Source organism: Homalodisca vitripennis, chromosome 2 (assembly GCF_021130785.1).
Source record: "Homalodisca vitripennis isolate AUS2020 chromosome 2, UT_GWSS_2.1, whole genome shotgun sequence".
Lineage (NCBI taxonomy): Eukaryota > Metazoa > Arthropoda > Insecta > Hemiptera > Cicadellidae > Homalodisca > Homalodisca vitripennis.
In genome coordinates, this window is record NC_060208.1 from 225,595,475 (window position 1) to 225,621,104 (window position 25,630).

Below are 25,630 nucleotides of genomic sequence, written 5' to 3' on the forward strand. Positions count from 1 at the left end.
AGAGATTACAATGAGAACCAAAGAACACAAAGATACTTTTATATATTGTCGATGCCAATGCAAATGCAATGTATAGACGTATTTTATGCCTCCAAGAAAGACAAAAATGGTAAACATAAGTAACTAAAGTGAGATAAAGCCATCAAAATTAATCCAAAACCAAATACCATATCAATACGTAGGTAAACTTCTAAAATCATAACGCCGGAGATTCGGGTTCGATCAAGAATAGTACTTACACACACTTAGAATAGTTCGGAACTCAAAATTCTTTATTGAAAACAACGTTCAACTTTAAAATAGCGTCAAGAGATTCACTAATTTTTAATAAATAAGTATTTACTGTAATGACTAGTATTACTGAATTAAATATTCATGTGAGAAAAAAAATTTCCAGGTGGCTGTTTCCTTATAACGCGAATACTCCTGAGCATTGCAGGGACAACTAAAAAAAAACTATTACAAAGAGGGGCTTTTACGCCTCTATCAAAATATGTACAATACGTTCGGCTTTAAGGGGGTCGGGACGTGTGTTTTATCCTTGAAATCTTGTCCACTTGGGCTGTAAGGCATTGGACGTGGTTAAGATGCTGGGTTCATCCCGGATGTCGATAAAGTCTCCTGAATTGTAGGATATTAGATAGAGTAGCAGGGGAGGAAGCATAAGGAGAGACCTCGTGGATTGTGTTTTATAAAAATAGTTTAAACGATAATAACTATGAAGAAAGGGAATGTTTTTATTTCACACTTAAGTTTTCCGATCTTTGAAATGATTTATTTTTTAGAAAGGACGACGGAAAAAATGTTCATCCCAGAATATTTTGGGGGTTTCAAGTAAACGATAGCGTTGCTAACTATAAATATTCAAATTTATTGTATTTTATTTGTGTTTTGCGTAATTTATTTCTGGGTAGCTTAATTTAATGTACATCCAAACTTTACCGCTCATCCCTTTCTAATTTATCCTCCAGACTCGCTCACAGGAAGTTCATACATTTTCATTGATTTAACATAGTATCTCCAATTTATAAAATGGGCTTTTTATAATTTTTTTATTTCGTCTTTGTTAGAACCGAATGTATATAAAAATCTTTTTCTCAAAGTTTTGTTTTTATTTATTTTTGGAAAACAATTTGACTGCTAGGTATTGTTTTAAATGTTGCATCAATTTCCAATAGCTTTGTGTAATTATGCTTCATGACATTGGTCATATTATCCATAAAATATGAATGAATTAATAAATATAATCTGAAAAACCAAAAACGTGTTGTTGGTTTATTAAAAAAATATTATTTATAAAAACAATAAAGTAGTGTACTAAGGATTCTTCCCTAAGTCACGTTACAGATTATTGGTCTTAGTTTTAATTAACTTATTTTGAATTTTACATTTTGATTCATGTTCGATCCCAGTCACTTGGTATCTTTGCGCCCCTAGGGTGTCGTCTGACTTTCTCTCACTGAGTAGATCGGTATCTTTTCGGGTTATGGATCTAATTATGGGACAGGGTAACCTGAGAAAGCATATCTTTACAGAGTCGGTATCCTTCGGGAGGATCCGCTCTGCAGAATGTGTGACGAGCAGGAGGAAATTGTTTAACACCTGCTCTTTGATTGCCCCGCAATAGCAAGGGAGCGGTACGCCATATTTGGTAATTCGGACAAGGGTAGCGAATTTCCCCAAAAGGACCTGACCGGTTGTTTTCGGTGGTTTGTAGAACTCACTGGTTGGCCTCATGGTGTGCTTCCGGGGTGCGCTAAAGGTCCTTGAGGCTTAAGTGCATGGCAACAGGCCGTCCCATAGAAGACAAAAAAGAAGAGGACCCGATTCTTATTAAAGATAGGTACAAATGTATTTTTTATAATATAACATAAAATTAGGTATCAAATAACCACAACAACTTTATTCTTGACGAGGTGGTTTAACAAATCACAATTGGTATTGTTATGGAGCTCTTAAAGTCATTGTCATGGATGTGAAACTATGTTAACTAAATTAAAGGTTTAATTTTTAAAGCAGATTTAATTGAGTAAGATGTGTCTTAATTTACAGCGGGCTATGGGCGGCTGCCGTTCGAACGCAGACCTCCAGACTGATATGGTCAGGAGGTTATTTAAAAGCAGAAAAAACAAGCTAAATTTGAACATAATTCCATTTATTTTAACATATATTTTAATTATCAGAAAAGTATCTGTGTCTCTGTGTATTGTCTCTTTTAATATACCGTTTTACCTTGTAAAGTTTTTGACTGTCTATCGTTAATTCTTTTTTATTATATTTTATGCCCGTGAGTGTGAATGTGACTAAACTAAGGAAGGAGGGAGTACCTGATGAGTGCTGCTGACTAATTGTTTGATGTCAGATGTAGTTGGACAGGAAGTAGACGAGAAAGACAGTACACTACGATATTACGAAGACGAAGTACTTCAATCAAATTGTGGCCGTTGTGGTGTGTAGAGCAAGAGCAGACGATTATAATATCTGTGTAACACTTTTTAAGTAATTTAAGAAAACGATAGATTATTAGAGATGATCGAATCATGTTCTAAACAACGCATGCTTTTAGGAATTATTTTCCTTGGTGGGTAAGTAAGTTTATTCTTGGTTAGATTTTTATCTCAATAATTTCCAAGGTCCAGTCTCTGGTAAACTAGTATTTAACATCAAATGTTCTTGTCAATTTGCGATGTTTCTGGAGGTTCACCTTTTTACTCAGGCATTCTGGTAAAGCCTTAATGTCGCTGAAAATAACCTGAAAAATGAAAGGAATGACCTTCACCAGATCATAGATGATCCAATTAATTGTTCTGAAGTAATGTCTTAGCACCTAAAGTACTATCAGTCCTAAGTTACTGTTGCAAAGAGTTAAAGTTGACTGACTATCTCAGTCTGATTATTCTTTATAAGAACAAGTATTAGCACCCAAGTGAAACTGCGTCTAGATTCCATCCTACTTTCATAACTAATCCTCTACAAAATCTGTATTAATTTTATAAGGAAAGATAAATACTTTAAATACAAAACAAATTCTTTAGAGTTTTGCTTAAAAAGAATCCAATACAGGTTTATGGTAATTGTGAAGTTAACTGCCAACCTGACAAAATGCAAGCTTTGTGTTATTAACACAAGCTATTGTCTTCCTGAACAAACAATATGAGATTTCAATGGGTGTAAATGACAAATAATGAGGTTATAGAACATTAAAGTGTAACTACTTTTATCGCACAGAGTAATATTTCATTGTTCTAAGGGTGTCACATGGTCTTGTTATGATGCCTACCTCTTGTTTGTTGCTGTTGACGTCAGCCGTCATGCCATCTTTGGATAAAGAAAATAACATTAATGTTAAAATCAGAGGAATTTGATCAAAATAAAAGTGGTTTTTGTTAATTTAGACCTGCTAAGAATAAAAGTTTATATCAGCCTGACACAAGTGCCTTCGGCCATCAGCACAAGCTGTGGGGTGTTGCCCAGCGTTGGTGGCAATAAACGAAAAACATCCCTTTAGGTGCTACCTATCAGTAAAAAATCAAATTCTAAATAGTGTGATCATGGATGCCTCCAGCCATTACTGATTTATTGGAAACGCAACTTGAAAAAACACAAATATTGCAAATTCTTGTATAACCATAACTTCCTACAATCTTGCAAGAAAAGTAGTTCTACTTACTTAAAATGTTCTAAACCTCAATATTGTCATTTTAATACTCTAAAACCTTATATTGTTTTGTTCAAAGGATATATAGCAATATGTTAATAACATCAGTGGTGCATTTGTTTCCGGTGTTGATAAAAACAAATTTCAAAATAATGCTTCTACAAATCAATAAATAGTTTGAAAACAGAAGTTTAATAAAAAAGCATAACTAACGTAATTATAACTTCATATGTACCTTACACACCATGCGGTAATTTCCAATCATGTTAAAATAGATTTCTTGATTTAAAAATAACATATCATTACACAATGAACTTATCTGTCTACTCTCACTTGAAAAAAAAAAAAACACGTTGACCAATTAAAATTGAATAAATTAATTTCCTAATATGTTAACTGTTCATGTAATCCGCAATCTAACACGTAAAAAAACTTTCAAAATTAATTAACTTTACTAGTGTTAATGTGCTGCAATTGAGTAATATGAGTAGACACCATTGTTGAAGAGACTGCACGGACCGTTAGATGGTTCTGACCACAGAACACTCATGTAAGCTATCAGGAGCAGATAATGGTGAAAATCATAGATAACAAGAAACACAGTACACAAATATAGCCATAAATTTACATTTACATTTCAAGTATTAAAAAGCAATGTTATTTTGTCCCCCTAAAACCGTATATATTTTTGTTCAGGAGAATGAGCAGAATACATAAATAACGTTAAAATTTTGATTGGCTATTTAGACCGTTAACTCCACTGATACCAGTTTTGTATTAACATCATAATATAGTATAGTAGACTATATAACTAGAATGTGTATGCCAAGTTTTATCAAAACCGGCTTGTACCTTTTAGAGTTACGGGGCCATCTCTAACCTATGGTTTGTTCTTAATCTGTAAAATCAATCTAGCTCCAAAATAGGTGCAGTCTAAGAATGAGCCTTGTATTATAATATATACTAGACTGTGTATGCAAAGTTTAATAATTCGACTCGTACGTTTTTGATGTACAGGACCATCCCTAGATTTTTTAAATGTTGGCTTTTGAAATATAATCCCGAAAATAGTTGCTTATAACAACAAAGGAATACCATAGCCTGGCATTTTCCATATACAGTAGCCTACATTGTTGGAGTTTAAACTGATTTGGCTCATCTCAAGAGTTTCTACCATCTGAAAAGCTGTCCATTTCTGGCACAAATTTTAATTCTCTGTGTTTCATTAACACAGTTAGGATAATATGGAGATGGTTTCACACACCAGTGGGTTATAATTATATAACTGTTTGATTAATAATTAATAAATCAAATTTTAAAAAATCTCTAAAAATTTGATACAACTTTTAACATAGTGGAGCCCTATATTGATATATACAAAATGACTGTTTTCGTGGTATTTTAGTAAAGAATCTAATTTTAAAATAACATGGAGACTTGAAATAAGTCTTATTAGATTAATACAATCTTTCTATGTCCTGGGCCTATTAGGACCTAGATTTAAAGGGCCTAAATCTTATTACAACAACTTTAAAAAAAAATTATTTTATAAATTCCTCCTTTTTATAATAAGTTTGTAATATTTTATTGCTAATAATTAATCTTAAAAGTACATATAATTAAATTTTTTTGTAACACCAGTTTTCAAAAACTCCCTTTTTTAAAATATAGCACTAATAAAAAAGTTAATATTTATACTTACTTTTTAAAGATTTCTTTAGTAGTAAATATGCTTCAAACAAAACATTCAGCATGTATACCAATACAGCATCATACATACACATGCTTTCCGAGAACTCCGCTTTATTCCTTCAGGATGATCAAATCAAATCAAAATTGTTTATTGCCTTATCAAGCCTTCTGTGGAACATATGAGAAATCCATAGTGTTATTGTGTCTTCTTGGGCAGGAAAGCAAGATGACCATGAAAAGAAAGATGCTAAATAAAATAATATCAAGGGCCTTAATCAAGATATAGTCATCAGAACTCTCTCCAAGAGAATAACAATCGGGAATATATATGTAAACAAAATCAATCAACAGGTTTATTAAGATTGCACAAAATAACCTTGTGTGAAATTCATGAAAGAGCATTTAGACATGTTCATATTCATGTTATCATTGGAACACCAATTATCAATTGTATTAATAATTATAAATTTAATGTAGAAGAATCTGTAGTATGGGATATAAATTTTTAAAATTTAAATTATCACAATAATAATTTTTTTCAGATTGACACTGTTTGTCCTGGTTATAGAGAGCAACTGGACAACAGGAAATGGACGATCTCTGCGAGTAACTGAAAAGAATGCTTCAGGTGCTGATTTGTGTTGGTTGACAGAGGATTTTGAGATTGTTGAAGAATGTCATCCCTGTTCAGGTTCGTAAACATAAAATATAAGTATAAAAAAAGTAAAAAACCTTGCAAATTTTTGTTTTACTAGTTTAAATTTTATTCTAATTTAATATTCAATGAGAGCATAGTTCTATTTGAGATCCAGCGCTGAGCTACGAAGAAACTGCAAATTCGTTTAGTAACCCTTTCCATAACAGATCCTCAATCAATAAGTCTCTAGTGTTTGAGACAATCCAATGCTGTAAAAAACAGCAACAATTGAAGATTGTGGAGGACGTTGTAGGCCTCAATCGGCAGCAAATGAAGAAAAGTCGTTAGATGTACTTAAAACATTTGTTGATGATCCCAGCACATTGGCCAGAAATGCCCTGAATGAAGATTACAATATAAGCATGCATCAATGTTCAATGTTTTATACAAATAGAAATATCCTCCTAAAAAGATAATTAGGCCAAGAAGAGGACGATTTCGACAGACGAAATGAAGTTTGCGAAATACTTGTAAGAAGTATGATAAAATTCAACATGTTTTAACTTCAATACTCTTTTTGACGAAGCTACATTCTTATTAAATGGACACATAATAAACACAATTCGAGTGACCATTCAATGGTTGAAGGTCACATACAAACGTCTCAACAGGTGAATGTGTGGGCTGGAATAGTGAACATTATTGGACCGTTTGTAATAGATGGTAATATAACAGATGAAATTTACTGGGACATGTTGAAATAACATTTTGTCAGTGGTGCGTACTCTTCTTTTCCAATTCAGTATTGTTTCAGCATTACAGTGTTCCAAACCATTAGCGTAGACGAACACGCATTCTGTTGTAGATCAAGTGTTTCCTAACCGTTAGATTGGTCACAGGTGGTACGTTGAATAGCCTGTTAGGTCACCGGATCTAAATCATGTAGATTTTTTACTGAGCTTTATAAAAGAAAGAGTTTATAAAACTAAACTAGCCAATATTGAGCTATTGTCATATAAGAAAATGTCATAAATGGAAGAGGTAAGACATGTAACACCTGAGATGCTACAAATTGTGACTGGTTTGTTTTTATCACAGTCGAATTGTGGAGAGCTGTTTATATACAGTGGAGATTTTTTATAGAGCATATTATTTTGTGAGTTGTATATGTTAGCTAGTAATAATTACCATTTTAACAGTTAAAAGTGCAGGGAAAACGTTTTGTTTATAATATTTTAATTCAATGTTGATACAAAATTTTTGGTTTTATAGATTTTGAAATTGCAAGCAAGAGCAACAAAATCTGCAGTGGAACTCATTTCAAGGAGGCATTAAATTGTGAAAAATCAGGAAAGGTTTTTAGAAGGTAAGTTTTAAAATAACGCATTATATACAAATATAATTCAATTGAACTATGGAATTAACAAGTCAGAAATAAATGTCTGTACTATTTCAACTGATAAAAAAAAGGTTAGTCTTAGTGACCAGTTACAATATTATATACTGTAACAATTATTTTACAAATCACAATAACATGTGTAAATCATTAGTAGACCCATAGTTATGGCTGATAAATAGTATTCATTACAGTTCCTGTGTTAATTATAATTAAAAAATGTTACAAGAGCCAGTTATTCAAGAGTTGATATAAAGAGATATTTTTTTCTTCATTATCTATTCCCTCAAACCAGTGATGATAGCATTCCACTTGAACTTTCCAACGTGTACTTTTCGACAATAATCATCTATATAGTTTATTTTATAGTGTTTTTAGTCCTATTTTTCAGTAGGCCTAATTTCTGTAATCGGTCACACTTGTTATAATAATAACTTTTTTAATTGAATGTTTTTAGTAACAATTTGTTTTGTGTTAAGATACACAAACAGCTATGTTTCATTTGCTCTCTATGACTTGTACAACCTGTTACATCAAGGGTCATTAATTGAAACCTATTTTGTTCTATTTAGTTTGTGTATTTCCAATGTGATTTTACACTTTTCACAAACGTGTAAGTCATATATTCTTTTGTTAATCAAGTGTTTCACAGTGATAAGCTGTGTACATAAGTAATTGTGTGAGTATCTGTGTTTATATATATATATATATATATATATATATATGATATTCATCTTTAGTAAATATGTGTAAAATATGAGTGAAAAACGTAAACTTCCTGTTGTAGCCTACTCGAGCAAAAGTGAAATGTTTTCAAACACTTAGACGTAGGAGAATCTGTAAAATGAAAAATGAAATGAAATGAAAATCTGTATGATGAACTAATGTAGGCAAAGGTACTGTTGTTAACAGTTAGCAAAGGGCTTAAAGATCGCTTCAGGATATCTGTACCGTATCCAAATAGAATCTAGTAAAAAACTTACAATCCGTTGTTCCCTTCCAAAACCAATAAACTATTTGATAGATGATGCACTTTGTGTGATTCTAACTAAAACGTCAAAGGGATGCTCCAATTATAGCAAAAAGCATTGTCTCATATAACAATCTAAGAAATTGGTCAATATTCAGCCATTGGTTGAAGTTTTTCCTGAAAGAAGCGATATGAATGAAGTTTAATTCATTATAGAATGTAAAAAATAATGAAAATTATTCATTTCTACTTTCAGTAATTGAGATGCCAAAGTTTTAAGATTATAAAACAAAGCAAAACAACAAAACATTATTATATCCAAAGAAGGTTTTCCAAACTGGACAGTTTTGGTTTATACTTGAAGGTGCTACCCCAGAAAATATTTGCTACAAATTAGGAAAATTCAGCTACTGAATTCTAAACTGTCAAAAAAGGAATAGCCAATTGGGTTACATTCAAACAAAAGAGGCTCATAAAACTAACTTAGATTATCTGAAACTTGTATTTGATTTTATTTTTTAGTTTGACTATACTAATCTGTAGAATTTCATAGCGATTTCAATATGTTCTCTGTGGATTTTTTTTGGTGTTGATCTTAACTCACCAAAAGATGCTTTTAAAATTTATGAGTGGAAGGTTCATACAGTTCTTGTAAGGTGAGGTGATCATGAGGTCACATTTAAATGTTTTTATTGTGCATGCCAGGTCCCCATTTGAGTCACTCTTTTTTATTGGTGGAATATCTATCACAAAGGAGAGGATAATAGGTTTTCGGACATTTGCCATAGTCATATGTTACAAAATGTACAACATTACTTTTCGAGGAATAAAATCTATCCTCTTCGTCAGGTGTGAAGACAGATGTGTTATTACAGATACATTTACTTATCAATGTTAGCATTTCCTGTGGTGTCGTGTGCTGTGTCATCTGAAACTATGAGACAAGAAGGTAATGGTCGGGAGGGGAAGGATAAAGGCAGTTGCCTCTGGCTCTATGTTTGAATCATAATCTTAATGTCATGGTGGGTGTATGAAATTTTATGGTTAAGGTTTGTTTGATTGTTAAAATCTTGTTCATTTTACTTTTAGTTTATTGCCGAACATTGTAGGTTTTAAGTACAAGTAAATGTATTAATGGTCTTCACACCGGACCAAGAGGATAGATTTCAATCCTTGAAACGTAGTGTTACAGTTTGTAACACAGAACAATGGTAAATGTCAGAAATACTGTTACCATTTCAAACCTTCCATTGTCAACAACAAACTTTAAACAAAGGATAAAGGAGAGATTCTATTAATCGAACTTTTTAAATCCTTTATAGAATGAGATATTTATAAAATTGTACCATCTTAGTCTATAGTTTATTTAATACTTTTCTCATAGAAACTGGAATAAATTGGTTTTATAAACATCAAAGCATTTGTTTCTCATTACTATCAGCTGTACTGAAACAAAGTATATTGAGAATATCCTCTAGGTTTTTTTGTAGAATATCATGAGTATATTTACATGATTGTATATTAAAAATGTATAATGGTGTAAATTTGTAATATTTATTTTGTAATGTTTCAGTTGTGAGCGAGTCACTTGGCTGGAGGAAAAGAAGTTTTGGCAATTTGAAGGATTTATGTTCATGATTGGCTGTTTCTCGACCGCTACTGTTTACATGCGACAAAGAGTTCTAGATCTCAGGACATTGAGACGGATTCAAAGACAGATAGCCAACAGTGTTTAGTTTGTTTAATAGTGAGTGGGTTAATTCTCTCAATATATACTGTAGATACTAACTTAATACACTGTCTTTCTTAACACCTTCAAACTCTGTCTATAACAAATTCAATATTACCCTACTTACCCCTCATTTATTAGTATACACAAAAACCAACATCATCACATTCAATAAAAATTGCTACGATTTAGAAAGAAGAGTAATCTGCCTTGAGCATTAATTAGGTCTTGGATTGTTAACTCACTGCTAAGATCCATACACTAGATGGGAGGTGCTTGATGTACATGTGCTGGGTGGATGCAATGTGCACCATTTCCAAACAATTTGATTTCTGATAAGACAAGGACTTAAGAAAACTTGAGAATAGATGGTTAGTATTATTAGCCCACAAACAAATACCAAATAAATTGTGTCAGAGATAAAATAAATATTAGTTCTGGTCACTGAAGTGGAATGTTGGCCCTTCATGAAGATTATACAGTATATGTAAATAGTAAATTGGACATTACCCTCAATCACTGAAACTCATAGACAAGATAATACCTTAGGTCTCATGCACCTTTGACAAACGAATCTCTAACATCAATGAAATTGGCAAGTAATATCAGGATATCTATACAAAGTGAGAAAAAAGGTCATCGTCATGCTTCATGACCTTAGTCTCCTACATTGACTTGAAATGCGGAATAAAGCACTATACCACTAATTTCAGTCATAGACTGAGTAAGTCTAGTAACTTTGCAGCGTTGAGCAACAAGTGTTGTTTTTGTTATCATAGATTCTTATTACCAGAAGTCTCGGGTTATCAAATCAAATCAAATCATTCTTTAATCACATATACATTGAGTACAGTGTCAAACACAAGCATAGGCGAAGTTGTATATAATTTTTCATGCTTTTGTGTTTATGAGATTAATGATTTGAAGAAAATTATTTAAATAATTAACAGGTATTAAGAACAATCATCAGAATGATATGTCACAGGAGAAGGGTTATATACTACAGATAGTAGAATTTGGAACTTTAAATATTTCATCATTGTTCTAAGTTTTCTTGATAAATCTCTTCTATTATAAAGAGAAAATGAGTTTAGAAACGACGAAAGTACAGAGTACGTCTAAACCCTTCAAGAGGTTAAGTGATTCAAAATGGATCGACGCATTTCAGTAGAGAGTGGCCTGCCATTTGGCAGCCATGCAACAGCCAGAAATCTAGAAACACAGTTAATTTTTAAATCTTGGTGTAAAATTTTACAAACTGCAGATTTTGAGATGCCAAAATCTTATTATCAACTTCTGTTTAGTAAGTCAACAGCATTTGTTGGTTGCCGCATCAACATGTTTAATGTTTGCAAGATTTCTGGCATTACAGGCTCCACGGGTTACTCTCCATTCAAATACCGTCATCTTAGAATTGCCTAAACTACTATTATATCAGAGCATCTCGTCACATTATCTCCGTGTCCAAGACGTTCAATCAACACTATGCACACAAGCATACTATGCAACACAAGCACATGTAGTAACATATGAAGCAGATAGTTGTGAGTCACTGATTGGGTGGAGTACAGTGAATTCCTTTTGGTGGTCTCAGTGTTGTTCATGTAATTTATTTATTTATATATAATTTTATGGCCTACATTGGACCACTTTAGTCACTTTATATTTTCTAGTCTTTCTTCTTTTATCCACCCAATATTTCTTCATCCTTTCCGAGCGTAATTTCCTTTCCTCCTCCGGAACCACTCTTCCTATTCGTTGTTTGTTTCTTTTCAGCTGTAGTGTAGAGTGTTTGTCATTTAATATCTTTAATGTGTTTGTCTTGGTGTTTTTAAAATCCTCTACTGTAATTTGTAACTCTCTCATATCTTCTTTTAATTCTGTGATCCATTTAATGTCACTTTTACTATACCACAGTTTTTCTACTATTTTCCTGCTAATTCTATTTTCAGGTGTTCTTAACAAATGCCCCAGGAATGATATTCGTTTCTTTTTAATTATACTTATAATAGGTTCTATATTTTTGTAGACTGTTTCATTGGAAGCTAGTCTCCAAAACTCCGTCTACTTGATAGTTTTTGTTTAAGCAAGTTCTGACTATTCTTCTCTCCATCTTAAGAACCTTATCTATTGCAATAGTATTTGTTGTTTTAAATATTGTTTCACTTGCGTATGTAATTTGTGGCAGAGCAACTGTTTTGTAGTGTCTTAATTTTGTATTTATTGAAAGACATCTTTTATTATACGTATTCTTAGTAGCATGTTTAATCTTAGTTAGTTTGTCTATTTTACTTTGCCAAGATGGTTTTTCATTCAGGTTATAAGTGATTACTTCTCCTAAGTATTTAAATTTCTGCACAATTTTTATATTGTGGTTGTCCAACCTTATTTTATTTGCAAGTGGAGGCTGCGTTAATAAAACTTCTGTTTTTTTCAAACGATATCTTTAAAACCAATTTTCTGAGCTATATCTTGTAAAGATTTAATTTGCTGTTTTGTTTCCTGAATGTCATTTGGCCAAAAGAGCTAAGTCATCAGCAACCCCAGACAGTTCAGATTAATGTTGTCCCTTTGATAATCCAATCTTTATGTTTTTTGGTTATTTCTTTCCCATTTCCCTCATGACGTACTCTAATGCACAGTTAAAAAGAAGCGGTGATAATCCATCACCTTGTCTTAAGCCAGTCCTTAGCCTATCTGAAATGGTTCTGAAAGTTCTCCTCTAAACTTTATTTTAGACTTTTGTATTAGTTAATGTTAGTTCTATTAATTTAATTAATTTGGGGTGAAGTCCAAAATGTCTCAGTATTTTTTAATAGTGATATTCTATGAATGGAATCATAGGCTTTCTTGAAATCAACAAATGTTATCGAGGAGTTGTTTTATTTCCGTTTTCTACAATATGCCATAATTAACTTTAGTGTAATTATTTGCTCTGTACAACTTCTCCAAGGCCTGAATCCTCCTTGGTATTCTCCCAGTTCTTGATCTAGTTGGTCCTTAATCCTGTTGTAGAGAATCTTTGAAAAAATCTTATAAGTACAGTCGAGGAGTGATATACCTCTATAGTTATCCGGATTACATCTGTCACCTTTCTTGTGCAAAAGGATGAATTATAGCTATAGTCCCATTGATCGGGAAATTTCTCAGTAATAATCCAAATTTTCTGTTGTATCATATGAAGAGAGGTATGACTAGATACTCCAGCATACTTCCACACCTCTGCAAACATTTGGTCTTCACCACCTGCTTTGTAGATCTTCAATTCTTTAAGTACAGTTTCAACTTCTTTTACTGTAGGGGGGTTAATATTTACAGGTTTGGTTTTTATTGGAGTATTAGTGTTGATTTCCAAAATTTCCTCCGGTTCCTCACAATTCAGGAGTTCCTTAAACGCTTCTGCCATTATTTCAGCATTCTCCTTATTGTTATGTGCAGTTTTTCCATTTTTGTTTTTCAACAATAATGTCGGAGGGCTGTACTTTTGTAATTGTGTATGAAAGGCTTTGTAATAGTCTCTAGAGTTTGGTTTTATAGTAATTCTTCTCTATAGAGTTAATTAACTGTGTTTCATATTGTCTCTTACATTTTCTAATAATTTTGGAGAATAGTTTCCTTGTGTTCTTGAGGTTATTGGCAATTGTTTCATGTAATAATCACAGCAAAAGGATATTTTTCTGACAAACTTTGTACTAAAGTTGTGATGTGTATTGTTTGTAGAAAAAAGTAGATTGGTAAAAATTAAAAAAATATTGATAAATCATGGACTTTTTATGTTGCAATAAATTAGTATCTGTAGAGAACCAATTAGAGGTAGTAGAGAACCAATTAGAGGTATTGTAGGTTCAAATCCTTTATGTGATCACAGCACTTGGTATAGCCTATCTGTTTTGTTCCATACCAATAAAAAACGTACTCTAAAAAATGAAGAAAAGAAAATGTTACATTTTGTTATTTTTAAAATTTAGTTTTGGGTGTATTTCAGATGGCTAAGGTGTTTTTGGAAGTGTACAATTTGTTGGATGAGATAGCCGAGGTGCCTGTACCGTCAGCAGTCTGTATATTCCTGATGTCCTATCTCCGGAGTCCCTCTAACATTGAGCTTATGCTGGTGGAGAGTGAACGCGAAGCTGTGAGTCTGAGCGTGAATGTTGGAACACTGCGGTACCGGTCTGTGACACAGGAAAGCTTGAACTCACCGATACGAGATTGTCACCTGCCCGTTTTCTCTACCACAGACACAACCTCTTGTGTAGCTGGACTGTGTGCAGTGCTGCGGCAAGTTAGTCTTTAACTGTACACTTCTTTGTAACTATGAATAAATTATATACATGTGTTGGGGAGAAATTTAAAAAGGTTTTGCGACAAATTTGTAATTTTTTTTAAAAAGAGCAATATTTAATGTTTCCAAAGAAGATTTTAATGGGGGTGATAAAACATCAATTTCATTATGTTGCATATAATTATTTTATGAGTAAAACATTTTTTAGTTTATATGTTTTCAGTTGTGAACTAATTTTTCATTTTTGAAGTGCTTTGTAATGTCTTAGGGTGATGATCTTGTTAACAGATTCATTGCTAATGTCTCCGATCGGAGACACGCTGAACTCACTCCGAGTGTTGCCATCTCTGATCGGAGACCTTCAACTATTGTTGCAATATATGCTAGAATTTTTTAGCATGCTTAATAATGAGTATTCTTTTTAGCAGTGAATGTGTTGATTGTAATAGGGTCAATATCACTTGAATATAGTATTTGATGTAATGGTATTGAAGCACAGCACATCAGGAAAGAGTTTCTTTTTTGTGTTGTTGGAAATACTAAGATCTATCAATACCACAGGTTTAGAGCTTAAACTTTATTAGCTATTAGCCTCCAATCCCAAATTTAAATTGATATCAATAATTTTTTTAAGAGTAAAGTGTACTGGAATTTCCCCCTTTTATTTAAATTTAAAAGTGGTAAAAATTGCTTCAAGTATTATTAATACCCAAAAAGAAAATAAAATGTAATGAATTTTGTGAATGAACTTAGTCATCTCGATATCTATGCTCTGCCTATTGCTATTTCTAATGATATGTTAATAGTTACAAATTTTAAACTGGAACTTGTTGTCTCACAGATAGTGAAAAACAGTGGTGAAGAATGGCGACATCTCCTTGGTTTTAGGGAGGGCTGCCTGTTTGCCTGTGCGGAGGTCTCCCTTTGGACTAGGTTCTGTGAAATAGACATTATAGAAGTGGTTAAAGATCTTTCAAGTGACACCGTGCTAAATGTCAAGGTATTCGAGGTACCCAGACACTTAGCCAGGTTTGAAGAACACCTCAAACAGCCCGTCAGGATGCACAATGTGGACAAACTACGAAAGAAGATGAACAGGGACTGTGTTGACCACGAGTTCGCCGAGGGTCATACGATGTCTCTTGCTGACCTCATGATAGTCCCATGTGTCCGTGTGATTTTCAAATTGCTGTCGGGTTTAACACTCGCACCGTTGATACCGTCTGTGCTGCGCTGGTATCAGCTGGTCATCAGTCAGGATCATGTCTCGGAGGCTCTGGATACCATCCAAGAAGTCCCTTCTCAATTCCCCGGTAACAGTGTGGACATCAACTGTGTGCTTCCGGAAGTTCCTCTACACAGTTTGTACAAAAGTGATCCAAAGAGGTATAAACCAAAGTGGAAAATATTTACACGCCAGGATGATGTTGACGCAGCTCTCAAGTAAGTAGTTCTGCTGTGCACCAATACTTACTTTTTTACTAAACGTGACTTTAATTTATATTATTGTACTAAAAATTAGCATAGCTACAAAATCACAGTATAAGTCCTTTTTTTAATAGATAAATAAAATGAATGACATGCGGTGACATGAGATGCAATGAGATTTATTTTCTTAGATCCACTTGAGTGCATGAGCAGAGATCAGATTAATATCAGCCAACAAGTTAGCAGCTTTGTTGCGGTGCTGGCAGAGTTCGCTAATAAATTTGTGTCATGTCGGATATCATTGTGCCTTTTTACTGTACAAAGCATATATTAACATGTATGTTTTCCAGTTCGCACCGCGTCAATACATTGCTTTAACAATTAAACCAATGATCTGGACTTTGACCTCTCAGATTTTCATGATATTTTGTATGGAAGTTGTACCTACCAAGAATTATTAAAATGTAAAATTTTACATTTTTCTGCCTTTTACGTTTTGAGTGACAGGCTTTCAAAAACCCACAAAAGGTAATTTTTTATCACATCTCAGTTTTCTAAACAACGTAGCTAAAAAAACTATTAAATCCGAAGAGCTCCAATTTGTGGAATTCTTTTCCATTTGAAATGATCTTTAATTTGATATATGACACTATATTGTTTGTATATTTTAAGTTTTTGTAATTTTTCCCCAAAATGGTTTTAAAAAAACCCCAAAATACGTCCCCTTCAATTTTTTTGAACTTGAACTATAACTGACTACATATATGCAACATTTCAGAATGGGACATAAGTGGGTTCTTATTTAAAAAAATATTTTGTTACTGGAGTACATACAGGTATGGTGTGAGCAACCATTGCTATGTACAATAAGTAAGGTGCTGCATGTTGCAATCAGTTGAAGTGAAATTATACCCAATTTCTAGTCAATTTTTTACTTCTAATTTGGTTAAGTAGAATTCTTATTTCAAGAACTTGAAGTGTTAAATTCCCTGTGGAGACCCATTTATATAGATGTTAAACTGAAAGTTTCCAATCTGTACAGAGTGGTGGAAGATCTAGCACTGGATTTGGAGTATGACCCTCTGCCGTTTGGTCATGAAGTGCCACTGGACTGGCAAGGGGTTCCGGGAGGTGTACAGCCTGATGTGCCTAGTGACAGATTGGCTAGGAAACGGCAACAGTTGGAGAACCTCTCCAAAGCTATTATCAAGGTAAATCACATATTATAAGCGAATCAATAATCATATAGTGAGTAATGTTACGATTAAGAGTAATCAAGCTTCCATTTTTCAGAATTAATGCTTCTTTGAATAAATTTCAAAATCATGCTATTTTGTTTGTGTAGGTATTATTTACTAGTGACATAGTATTATTAGTTCTAGTCTAGTATATTAGACTGTACAACATATCATACATGTGATTTTCCTCAGGAAGATGTGATCGGTTGTTTTCAGCAGTTGTGGATTTAGTTACTGTCAAGGTTTTATTTCAGACCCTTGAGGTTTTAAGTTTATGGCAGTTGTCCTGTATCTCTAATTTTAGTAAACTTTCCATATGTATATTAAAGTTGGGTTAATTACCATACAAAAATAGACAAACCTTTCAAACTGAAACAATTTCTTAGCGAAATATGGACACCATAGTTCTGTAAACTAGTACAATAATTTTCTTATAAGTTATCCCAAATTGGCAAAGCTTAATCGAAATCAAACAAATCATCCAAATCTACCACTGTTAGCTATGCTATACCCAACTTATTACTTACTCATTATAAAAATTTCATCTTGTCTACTTTTAGAACTTAATTTTTTCTTAGATTATATTTTGAGACATTTTTTGGAAAATCTAACTGTTAATTTTAATTTTTAAATGTTAGTTAAATTATCATAATATAACTTTAATACCCTAAAATCTTAAAAAAGAGAAACTTTTTTTAAATATAATGAATTGGTACAAATTTAAAAGTTTCAATTGCATGGTAAAATTGTACTTTCATGGCAACAGGTTTTCGGATATTTAATTTAAAACTATTACAGTTTTTACCAAAATTGTAACAGTTAATGAGGAAAATTGTGTCTTCTACACTTAGAGCTTAACCTCGAAAACAATTAAAAAATAAATACTGTGCGTTTTGCAGGAAAGTATTTTATGTCATCATACTTAGGGAAGCAGAGGATTGCATATAGAGAGAAACGGCTCTTAATTAAAAAAAAAACTCCCCCATAACCTACATATTTACACAAGTTTATAGTGAGACAGCCTATAGTTATAGTATCAGTAGTATGTTAACGCATTAAAAAAGTGTTTATGAATATTTTTTATGTGATTAACTATATTATGGAAACGCTGTGTTCTATTGGAATTTCAACTTAGGTGAGTGCGGTAACTAGTTTTCCTGTAATTGTGAGATAGACCGATAAATACCAAATGACAAACTGAAACAAGATTTGACTTAACTAGGTTAATGGAATAGAGAGAATCATAGTTTGAGCAGAAAATGATTAGCTGTGATAAATCCAGGCATGTAGATATGGTGAATGATTTCAAACACAGTATCGATAATGCATCAAAATATTTTATCAATCTTAAGTGTATATATTGTGTGTTATTTGTTTGATACAGTGTGTATATAGTTAATTAATTACATAAACAACTTTAGGCCAAACATAAGTTATGTTGATATTATCCTAATAGTCATATTGTAGTTGTAACACATTCAAGTCATATTGTAGTTGTAACACATTCAAGTCATATTGTAGTTGTAAGACATTCAAGTCATATTGTAGATGTTTTTAAACAAAATATTAGAATGGTTTATAAGTACAAGGTAATACACAAACCAATACCCCAAAAAGTTGGGTGTTGCTATTGTCAATTGTAAGTTCTGCTAGAGTAGCCAGCACCAAAATAGTCCGTGATATTTGAGGCAGTGTTGCCATATCGCTGCTGACCACCAGCTATTCTCTAATGACATTGATGTAGTTTCTACTATCTGTTGATTTACATGTTGTCTGCAAAACAGATCTATGAAAAAAACCTACATATATTGGTTTAAGGTGACAACTGATGTTTGTTTATTGCAAGAATGATGTGATTAATCAATAATTTGTCCTATACGTAAATCTGGCAACATCTATTTAGTTGCGGGCTGCTCTAGTTTGGGTATTTGCAGAGATTGGAGAATAAAGATAGATTAGTGATGTACATTCTTATATGTAACAGGTAGCAAGGCCAGGGGATACCATAGTTGACTTCTGCTGTGGCAGTGGGCACTTGGGCATTGTGGTGGCTCATTGTCTGCCTCAATGTCACGTAGTTCTGTTGGACAACAAGGAGGAGTCTCTGGCACGTGCCAAGGCCCGAGTCAGGGATTTGACCTTGTCCAATGTCACCGTCATACAGTGCAACCTCGATTATTTCAAGGGCTCTTTTCAGGTAAATAATTGAGTTCTTTAACCCTTCCTTATCATCAGGGTTTATTTTTGTCAGTAGATTTTCTTCCATTTGTCAACTCTTTAAATTTCAGGTTTGTTGTTTTGTCAAGATACGAGGCACGTCCAGAAAGTAAATGTTCTGTTACTCACACAGCTGTAGGGAATACTTTTTCGATATGTTGGCAACACTAACCGCGTAGCCTGAATCCTCCCCTTCAAAACGAGACCAATCCGAGGATAATGTGTTGAAAATTCTTGGCGTAGTAGCATCTCTCGCAAAAAATGTCGATCGTATCTCCCGCCAAGTGCGAAATTCGCGCCGTCATTCGCTACCACCACGTTGTGAAGGGAAAAGCTCCGGTTGAAATTTGAGGTGAAAACTGTTTAGACTGCCTCTTAGTTTCAGACGTGTAGTGGGCAACCCAAGTTTCGTCTCCAGTAACAATAGAGTAGAGAAAATTAACGTCTTTAAGTTCGTAGCGTTCCGAAAACTCTTTGGAGTTCTACACTCGATTCAACTTATGCTGTTCTTTCAACTGTTTTTGGACCCACTCGCTGACAATTTCCGATATCCGAGAGTTTCTGTGATTGTTTCGTGTATCAGGGATCTGGAGATTTGCGGAAACATCTCAGAAAGTTCAACTAACGTCAATCTGCGATCGCCACGGACCGCTTTCTCGATTTGTCCTCAAGTTCGTCATTCACAATGGAAGGTCTTCCGCTCCTCTGATCGTCATGCACGGAATACGGCCATTTTTAATCTCGTGACACCACTTGTACACGCTCGTACGATACATAGCTCCATTACCGTAAACAGTTTTCACCTCATTATAAATTTCAACCTGAGCTTTTCCCTTCAGAACGAGGGTAGCGAATTATGGCGCGAATTTCGCACTTGACAGGAGATACGATCGACATTTTTCGCGAGAGATGCTACTACACCAAGAGTTTTCAACACACTATCCTCGGATTGGTCTCGTTTTGAAGGCGAGGATTCAGGCTACGCGGCAGTGTTGCCAACATGTCGAAAAAGTATTCCCTATAGCTGTGAGAGTACCAGTACACTTACTTTCTGGACATGCCTCGTACTTAAAAATTAGCTCACTATGAAAAGTTTGAAAATTCCTTGAACTAAAAATCATTGTATCATAATCCAACACCAATCAATGGCCTTAAAGTTTTATGCCAATTTATGAAAGATGTGTTCTTATGTTTTTAAAGACTGTGAGTTTTATTAGTCTACTAATAATGGAAGTATGGAAACTCATATCTCTGACGATGTTTTTAGGGTAGAAATATCTGTAGACTTATACAATTTTTGTTCAACTCAAGATTTGATGTTTCAAACTCAGTTGAATCCAAATAGTAACAAGTTAATCTAACAATAAAAATAATTACTGAATGAGTGTCTGCTTACTTTGCAGTTACAATCATTAACAAATTTCCCACATTAGTGCTATAATTTAAAGTGGTCTAGCTGACAAAAAAATGTATAATAATACATATAATTTTGTTTGCAAGGCTTGCAAATTGCTGAATAACCAATTTTGACCTTTAATGGCACCAAATCTGTGGTTAACTAATTTTAAAGATACCGGTACATATTTAGTATATTATAGCTTTATTTTCTACAAGTAACATGAACACAATTTGTCGGTCATAGGTTATATAATTAATAATATTGTAATGTTTATATCATATTTATTGGGAAAAAGTTACAAATAAAACTATTATGACAAGTTAACTTGCTATTGTTAAAATAGTAAATTATAGATAACCAAAACATAATAAAGTACAAATGTTGTGTTCTGGAAACACATAACTCTAATGATTGATGTTATGTTCAGATCGGAGTATCACTTCACGCTTGTGGCGTAGCCTCAGACTTAGTGATCCACAGTTGTCTGCAGCGCAACGCAACATTCATCGTCTGTCCCTGCTGTTACGGTTCATTACAAGTAAGCCACTTATGTAACAAAACGAGTAGTTGGAGTCATGTTTTTATTTTTTCACTAGACAGTATTTATAATTTCATATTCCCTAATATTGACCTTGACAGTTATTGTATGCTCATGCTATTAGGATCAGGACATACTTTATGTAGTAAATAATATTTACTTGTATTTTAATCTCATTATATTATTGCATAACTTGTAATACTTCCAAATTACTTATTTAAAATTTAAATATTAGTTGTGAAATTTAAATAAAAATTTTTGTGAAGTTGCCTGACGATGGAATCCTTGATTCTAAAAGCCCTCGCAAAATTAAATTATTTATTGGAATATGTTTTGTAATTCACTAGTGAGAGTGAGTAGAATGGTATTACAGTCACCTTCCTCCAGGGTGGCTTCGGACCTTCTCTCATTAAACAGATCAATGTCTTCTAAGGTCATTGGTCTCATTACGGGGCATGGTCACCTGAGGAAGCATCTTCACAGAGTCGGCATCCTTCAGGAGGATCCGCTCTGTGGAAGGTGTAATGAGCAGGAGGAGACTGCTGAGCACCTGCTCTTTGATTGCCCTGCAATAGCAAGAGAGCGGTATGCCATCTTTGGTAGTTTGGACAGGGGTGGTGAATTTTCCCAGGAGGACTTGATAGGTTGTTTTCGGCGGTTTGTTGAACTGCTGAAGTTGTAGACTGGTGGGCCTCATGGTGTGTTTCCAGGGTGCGCAAAAAGCCCTTGAGGCAGTGCATGGCAGTAGGCCGCCCAAAGGGAAAAAAATGTTAGTTTGCAATTGAGGCTAGTTAGTACATGTGACCTCTCTCTACAAGTCTCAAGCCCACATGGTTCATGGTTTTTTTTGTACGTATAAAATTAAGCAATCATTCTTCTTGCTGAGAGATAGGAACATAGTGAACGGATTAAAAGAATTTTCAGTACCTACTGTGTCCTATATGCTGAAGGGACGATATTCTATTGATAATTGTTTTTTGTAAAAGATGTAGATGTTATGGGAATCAGAATCAGAATCATTTTATTGTCGTCCAACAATTACAAAATTGTATTGACAAAGTCAAATATGATATTAAAAATATCACTAAGTAGGCCTACAGAGCCTAAAATAAATACAATCTATATCTATGTTAAAAGTTTTAAAATTGTTTAAAATTTTAAAATTGTAAGTCACTAAAATTAGCATAAAAAATCTCATCTACAGAATAAAATGTTTTTTCTCTTGAGCCACTCTGCAACAACATTCTTAAACCTACCAACAGAAATTGATCTAGCACTTAATGGTAACTTATTGAATAGCCTAGCTCCGGTTATTGCATAGTTCTGTTGAGTTTTACTTAACCTAGCATATTGCACATCAATTGTATTTTTAAGGAAGGAATATACATTAGTTGATACAAAAGGATATGAAGAAGTCTTGCAAGAAAAGTATGAGTACCTTTGGTGTGACCATAGACAGGGAAATTCTACCTCTATCTCTGTGACAGGTTATTATTGTTCATTTGTTGAATAATCATCTCCAGCAGTTTTAGAGATGCCCCGGAATTGTGGTTTATACCTCACTAGAATCTAGTGGACTGTAAGGAGAGTCTTGCAGTTAAGATAACAACTATTTGCAGTTCAGACAATAATTGTTTGCTTTACCCTAAAAGGTGAAATGCAGTTCTAGTTTCTGTTGTCGTTTTTTAAATCTACTTTCTTGTGTTTTCTCTGGAATCATTTGATTTGGATGCTTGGCAGCTGCAAAGCTTGTGTAAGTTGTTATAATCGGTTTTACAGCAATTTACCATTGTAAGTGATGTATAAAATTATCCCTGACGATTTTCCTATCCATTAGAAATAATAGCAGTATTTAGGATGTGCATACATTATAAAAACATATTTTTAACTGTATTTTATAGAATTTTATTTTTTTTAAATAAAAACACTGTATTTTGTGTATCAAATTTTGGTACAAGGTTTTAAATTATCTCAAACCTAAAATCATGGATATTATGAGTTGTCACATTTGATTTTTTTAGATTATCTTATGGTAATATAGTCAGATAGTTTTTAATATCATATCCATATATTTGTTGTGTTCAAGTCTATAAATTTGTAAACAATATTGCAGTATATAGATGTAGAATGGCAATGATTGGTTGTACTGTACTGTGCACAGAACAACCACATGGTGTCGTACCCCCAGAGTTCAGAGATGTCTCTGTTGTCACTTCACCACTACCTGGTGCTGGGTCACTGCGCAGACCAGACTCACAAACAGCTCTACGACAAGAGTGCCCAGGGCGAGAGATGTATGGCTATCGTCGACTACGACCGCTGCCTGCTGGCCCGAGAGAGAGGGTACTCCACTTCACTCGCTAAACTCATCCCACAAACTTGTAGTCCCAAAAACAACCTCATTGTTGGTATTCCAAACAATTTTGTATTCTGACATTTTTTCTATGAATAAAACGTTTATTTTTGTTACATTTTGTGTTTTTCCACCGAGTTAACACATTGAACCCTAAGCCTATAACAATGAATTTACTCAGTATACTGGCCGTTTTTGTGATTTAAAAAATTGTTTTAAATTATGAAGACATTGTTTTAACCTAACACATTATGTATCAAATTAAAGAGGAGACCACATACTTTTAGAAAATGTGCCTTTTTATGATAAAATAATTATTTGAACAAAATTATGGAAAAAAATAAAATTTGAAAAATTGTAACTTTGTATAAACGTTTTATTTTTCAACCACCTAAAGGTTTTTTTAAAATTACTTAATGTTCTATAAATGTGTTTTTATATAAAATAACATAAAAGAAAGAAAGTATTCATGTTAGTACTAATGGAAGGCCTATCATAATCATCCTCAGCATCATTCACGTCTTGATCATTAGGCCTAACCTCAAAATCTGGATAAGGATCATTGTCGTTGAGAACTCACCCTACGATCCAGAATCATAAATTTGACCCAAGATTCTTTCAAACTGAATCGCAGATGATCTTTTATTTTCATTAAAATACGATAATCCTCATCCAAATCATGCTCAGAATCTGACATCGTATCACGTATCATGCATGCCATTATTTTGTCTAAATGATTACTCATTTTACACAATGATCAAGAAAAATAAAACTTTTATCACTAAGAAACCTGGTAAGTAACCAGTATATTGCACAGAGTAGTCCAATTAGCTTTTATTTTTTTTCTCAAAAGCTTCCTTTCCTACAGCCTAAAAGCAGTTCAGGTTTACCTAAAGATAGAGGACTTAAAAGCTGGGCATGGCCTTGCTGAAGAGCATGAGGGGTGATTGATAGCAATGTGCTAAAAAGAGGGGTGGTTGGTGGTAGCAATGTGCTAAAAAGATTGGATTCCAGTTCAGGCATGGCATTTTCTTAAGCTGACAGTCATGTGAGCCTAGCCACAAGTAAATCTGTAAAAGGTTATGAGTTTGACCTTTGGTGGTAAAAAATAACAACTCAAAGTAATATTTGAATTATGTACAAACTATGACAAAATACATTGTTAATTGTAGATCATTTATATTTAGTCTAGTAATTTGACAATTTAATGTTATTTTCACAACTATAAGTACAAATCTAATGCTAACAAAAATATACTCACAAATAAAGTAGTTCATTTTCAAACTTCAACTATGGTTAGTCCAGTCAATGACCATTTCTCCGTGTATTTATCCCATACAGCACCGATTTTCATAAAAATATGCATTTAGGTTCTACTTGTTCTCTTTTACAAAGTCTATCCTGTGCCGGGGGTTACTTTTTCCCTGGGAGTGAGTAATTTTTCATTGAAAATAAGTGTGGAAATCGATAAATTTGACTTAATTCTAAGCAACTTGTTCTATGAAGATTTTTCTGAAAGTCAAAACTCTTTGACTTATTCACGAGTGAAATTGTCGGTTTTCAGAAAGTTTTTCATGAATGGAGTGGAAGAGAGATGAAATTTTTCACTATTTTTTCCCAATGAAAGAATACAAATAGACATAACTCACTTAGTTTTGATGCCAGGAACTTTTATAAAAAATAAAAATAAAGGTTATTAAAGAATTAAAAAAAAAATTCTATGAGTTTTTCCCAAAAAATGCATTGGTTTTTGGTTATTGAACGTAGAAACTTTCCATTTTGGCGTTTGAAAATACCAATCAACTTTCAACAAGCAATAATTCTAATTGCATTGGGTCTGCACATACCATAAATACGCGATTGTTTTTATTTTTAATAAGCTATAATTTTGCTCTCTACAGGCTTTTTGATTAAAGGCATATTTTTCCAGTTATTCTATAGTTAATAATTTCAAAATGGTGGTTTAAAAAATCTGTCAGGGTGTTATACCGAAATAACAGAATTTCCAGAGCTACACTGACAGAGAAGTCATTGTATAATAAATTTTATTACTTCCACTTGCCATAGGTTATGCCACCAATAAAGACATTTTA

General features: G+C 33.3%; 1 protein-coding gene across 1 annotated transcript; it reads left to right on the forward strand.

Annotated features, from left to right (window-relative positions):
• Positions 1–9,959: 9,959 nt before the first annotated feature.
• On the forward strand, positions 9,960–23,655 carry LOC124355450 (glutathione S-transferase C-terminal domain-containing protein homolog). The gene is made up of 7 exons (XM_046806591.1): positions 9,960–10,100; positions 14,068–14,364; positions 15,206–15,807; positions 16,835–17,003; positions 19,015–19,227; positions 21,074–21,184; positions 23,346–23,655. Exons 2-7 carry the CDS (start codon positions 14,068–14,070, stop codon positions 23,616–23,618), a joined length of 1,665 nt encoding a protein of 554 aa, XP_046662547.1. The 5' UTR covers positions 9,960–10,100; the 3' UTR covers positions 23,619–23,655.
• Positions 23,656–25,630: the final 1,975 nt, after the last annotated feature.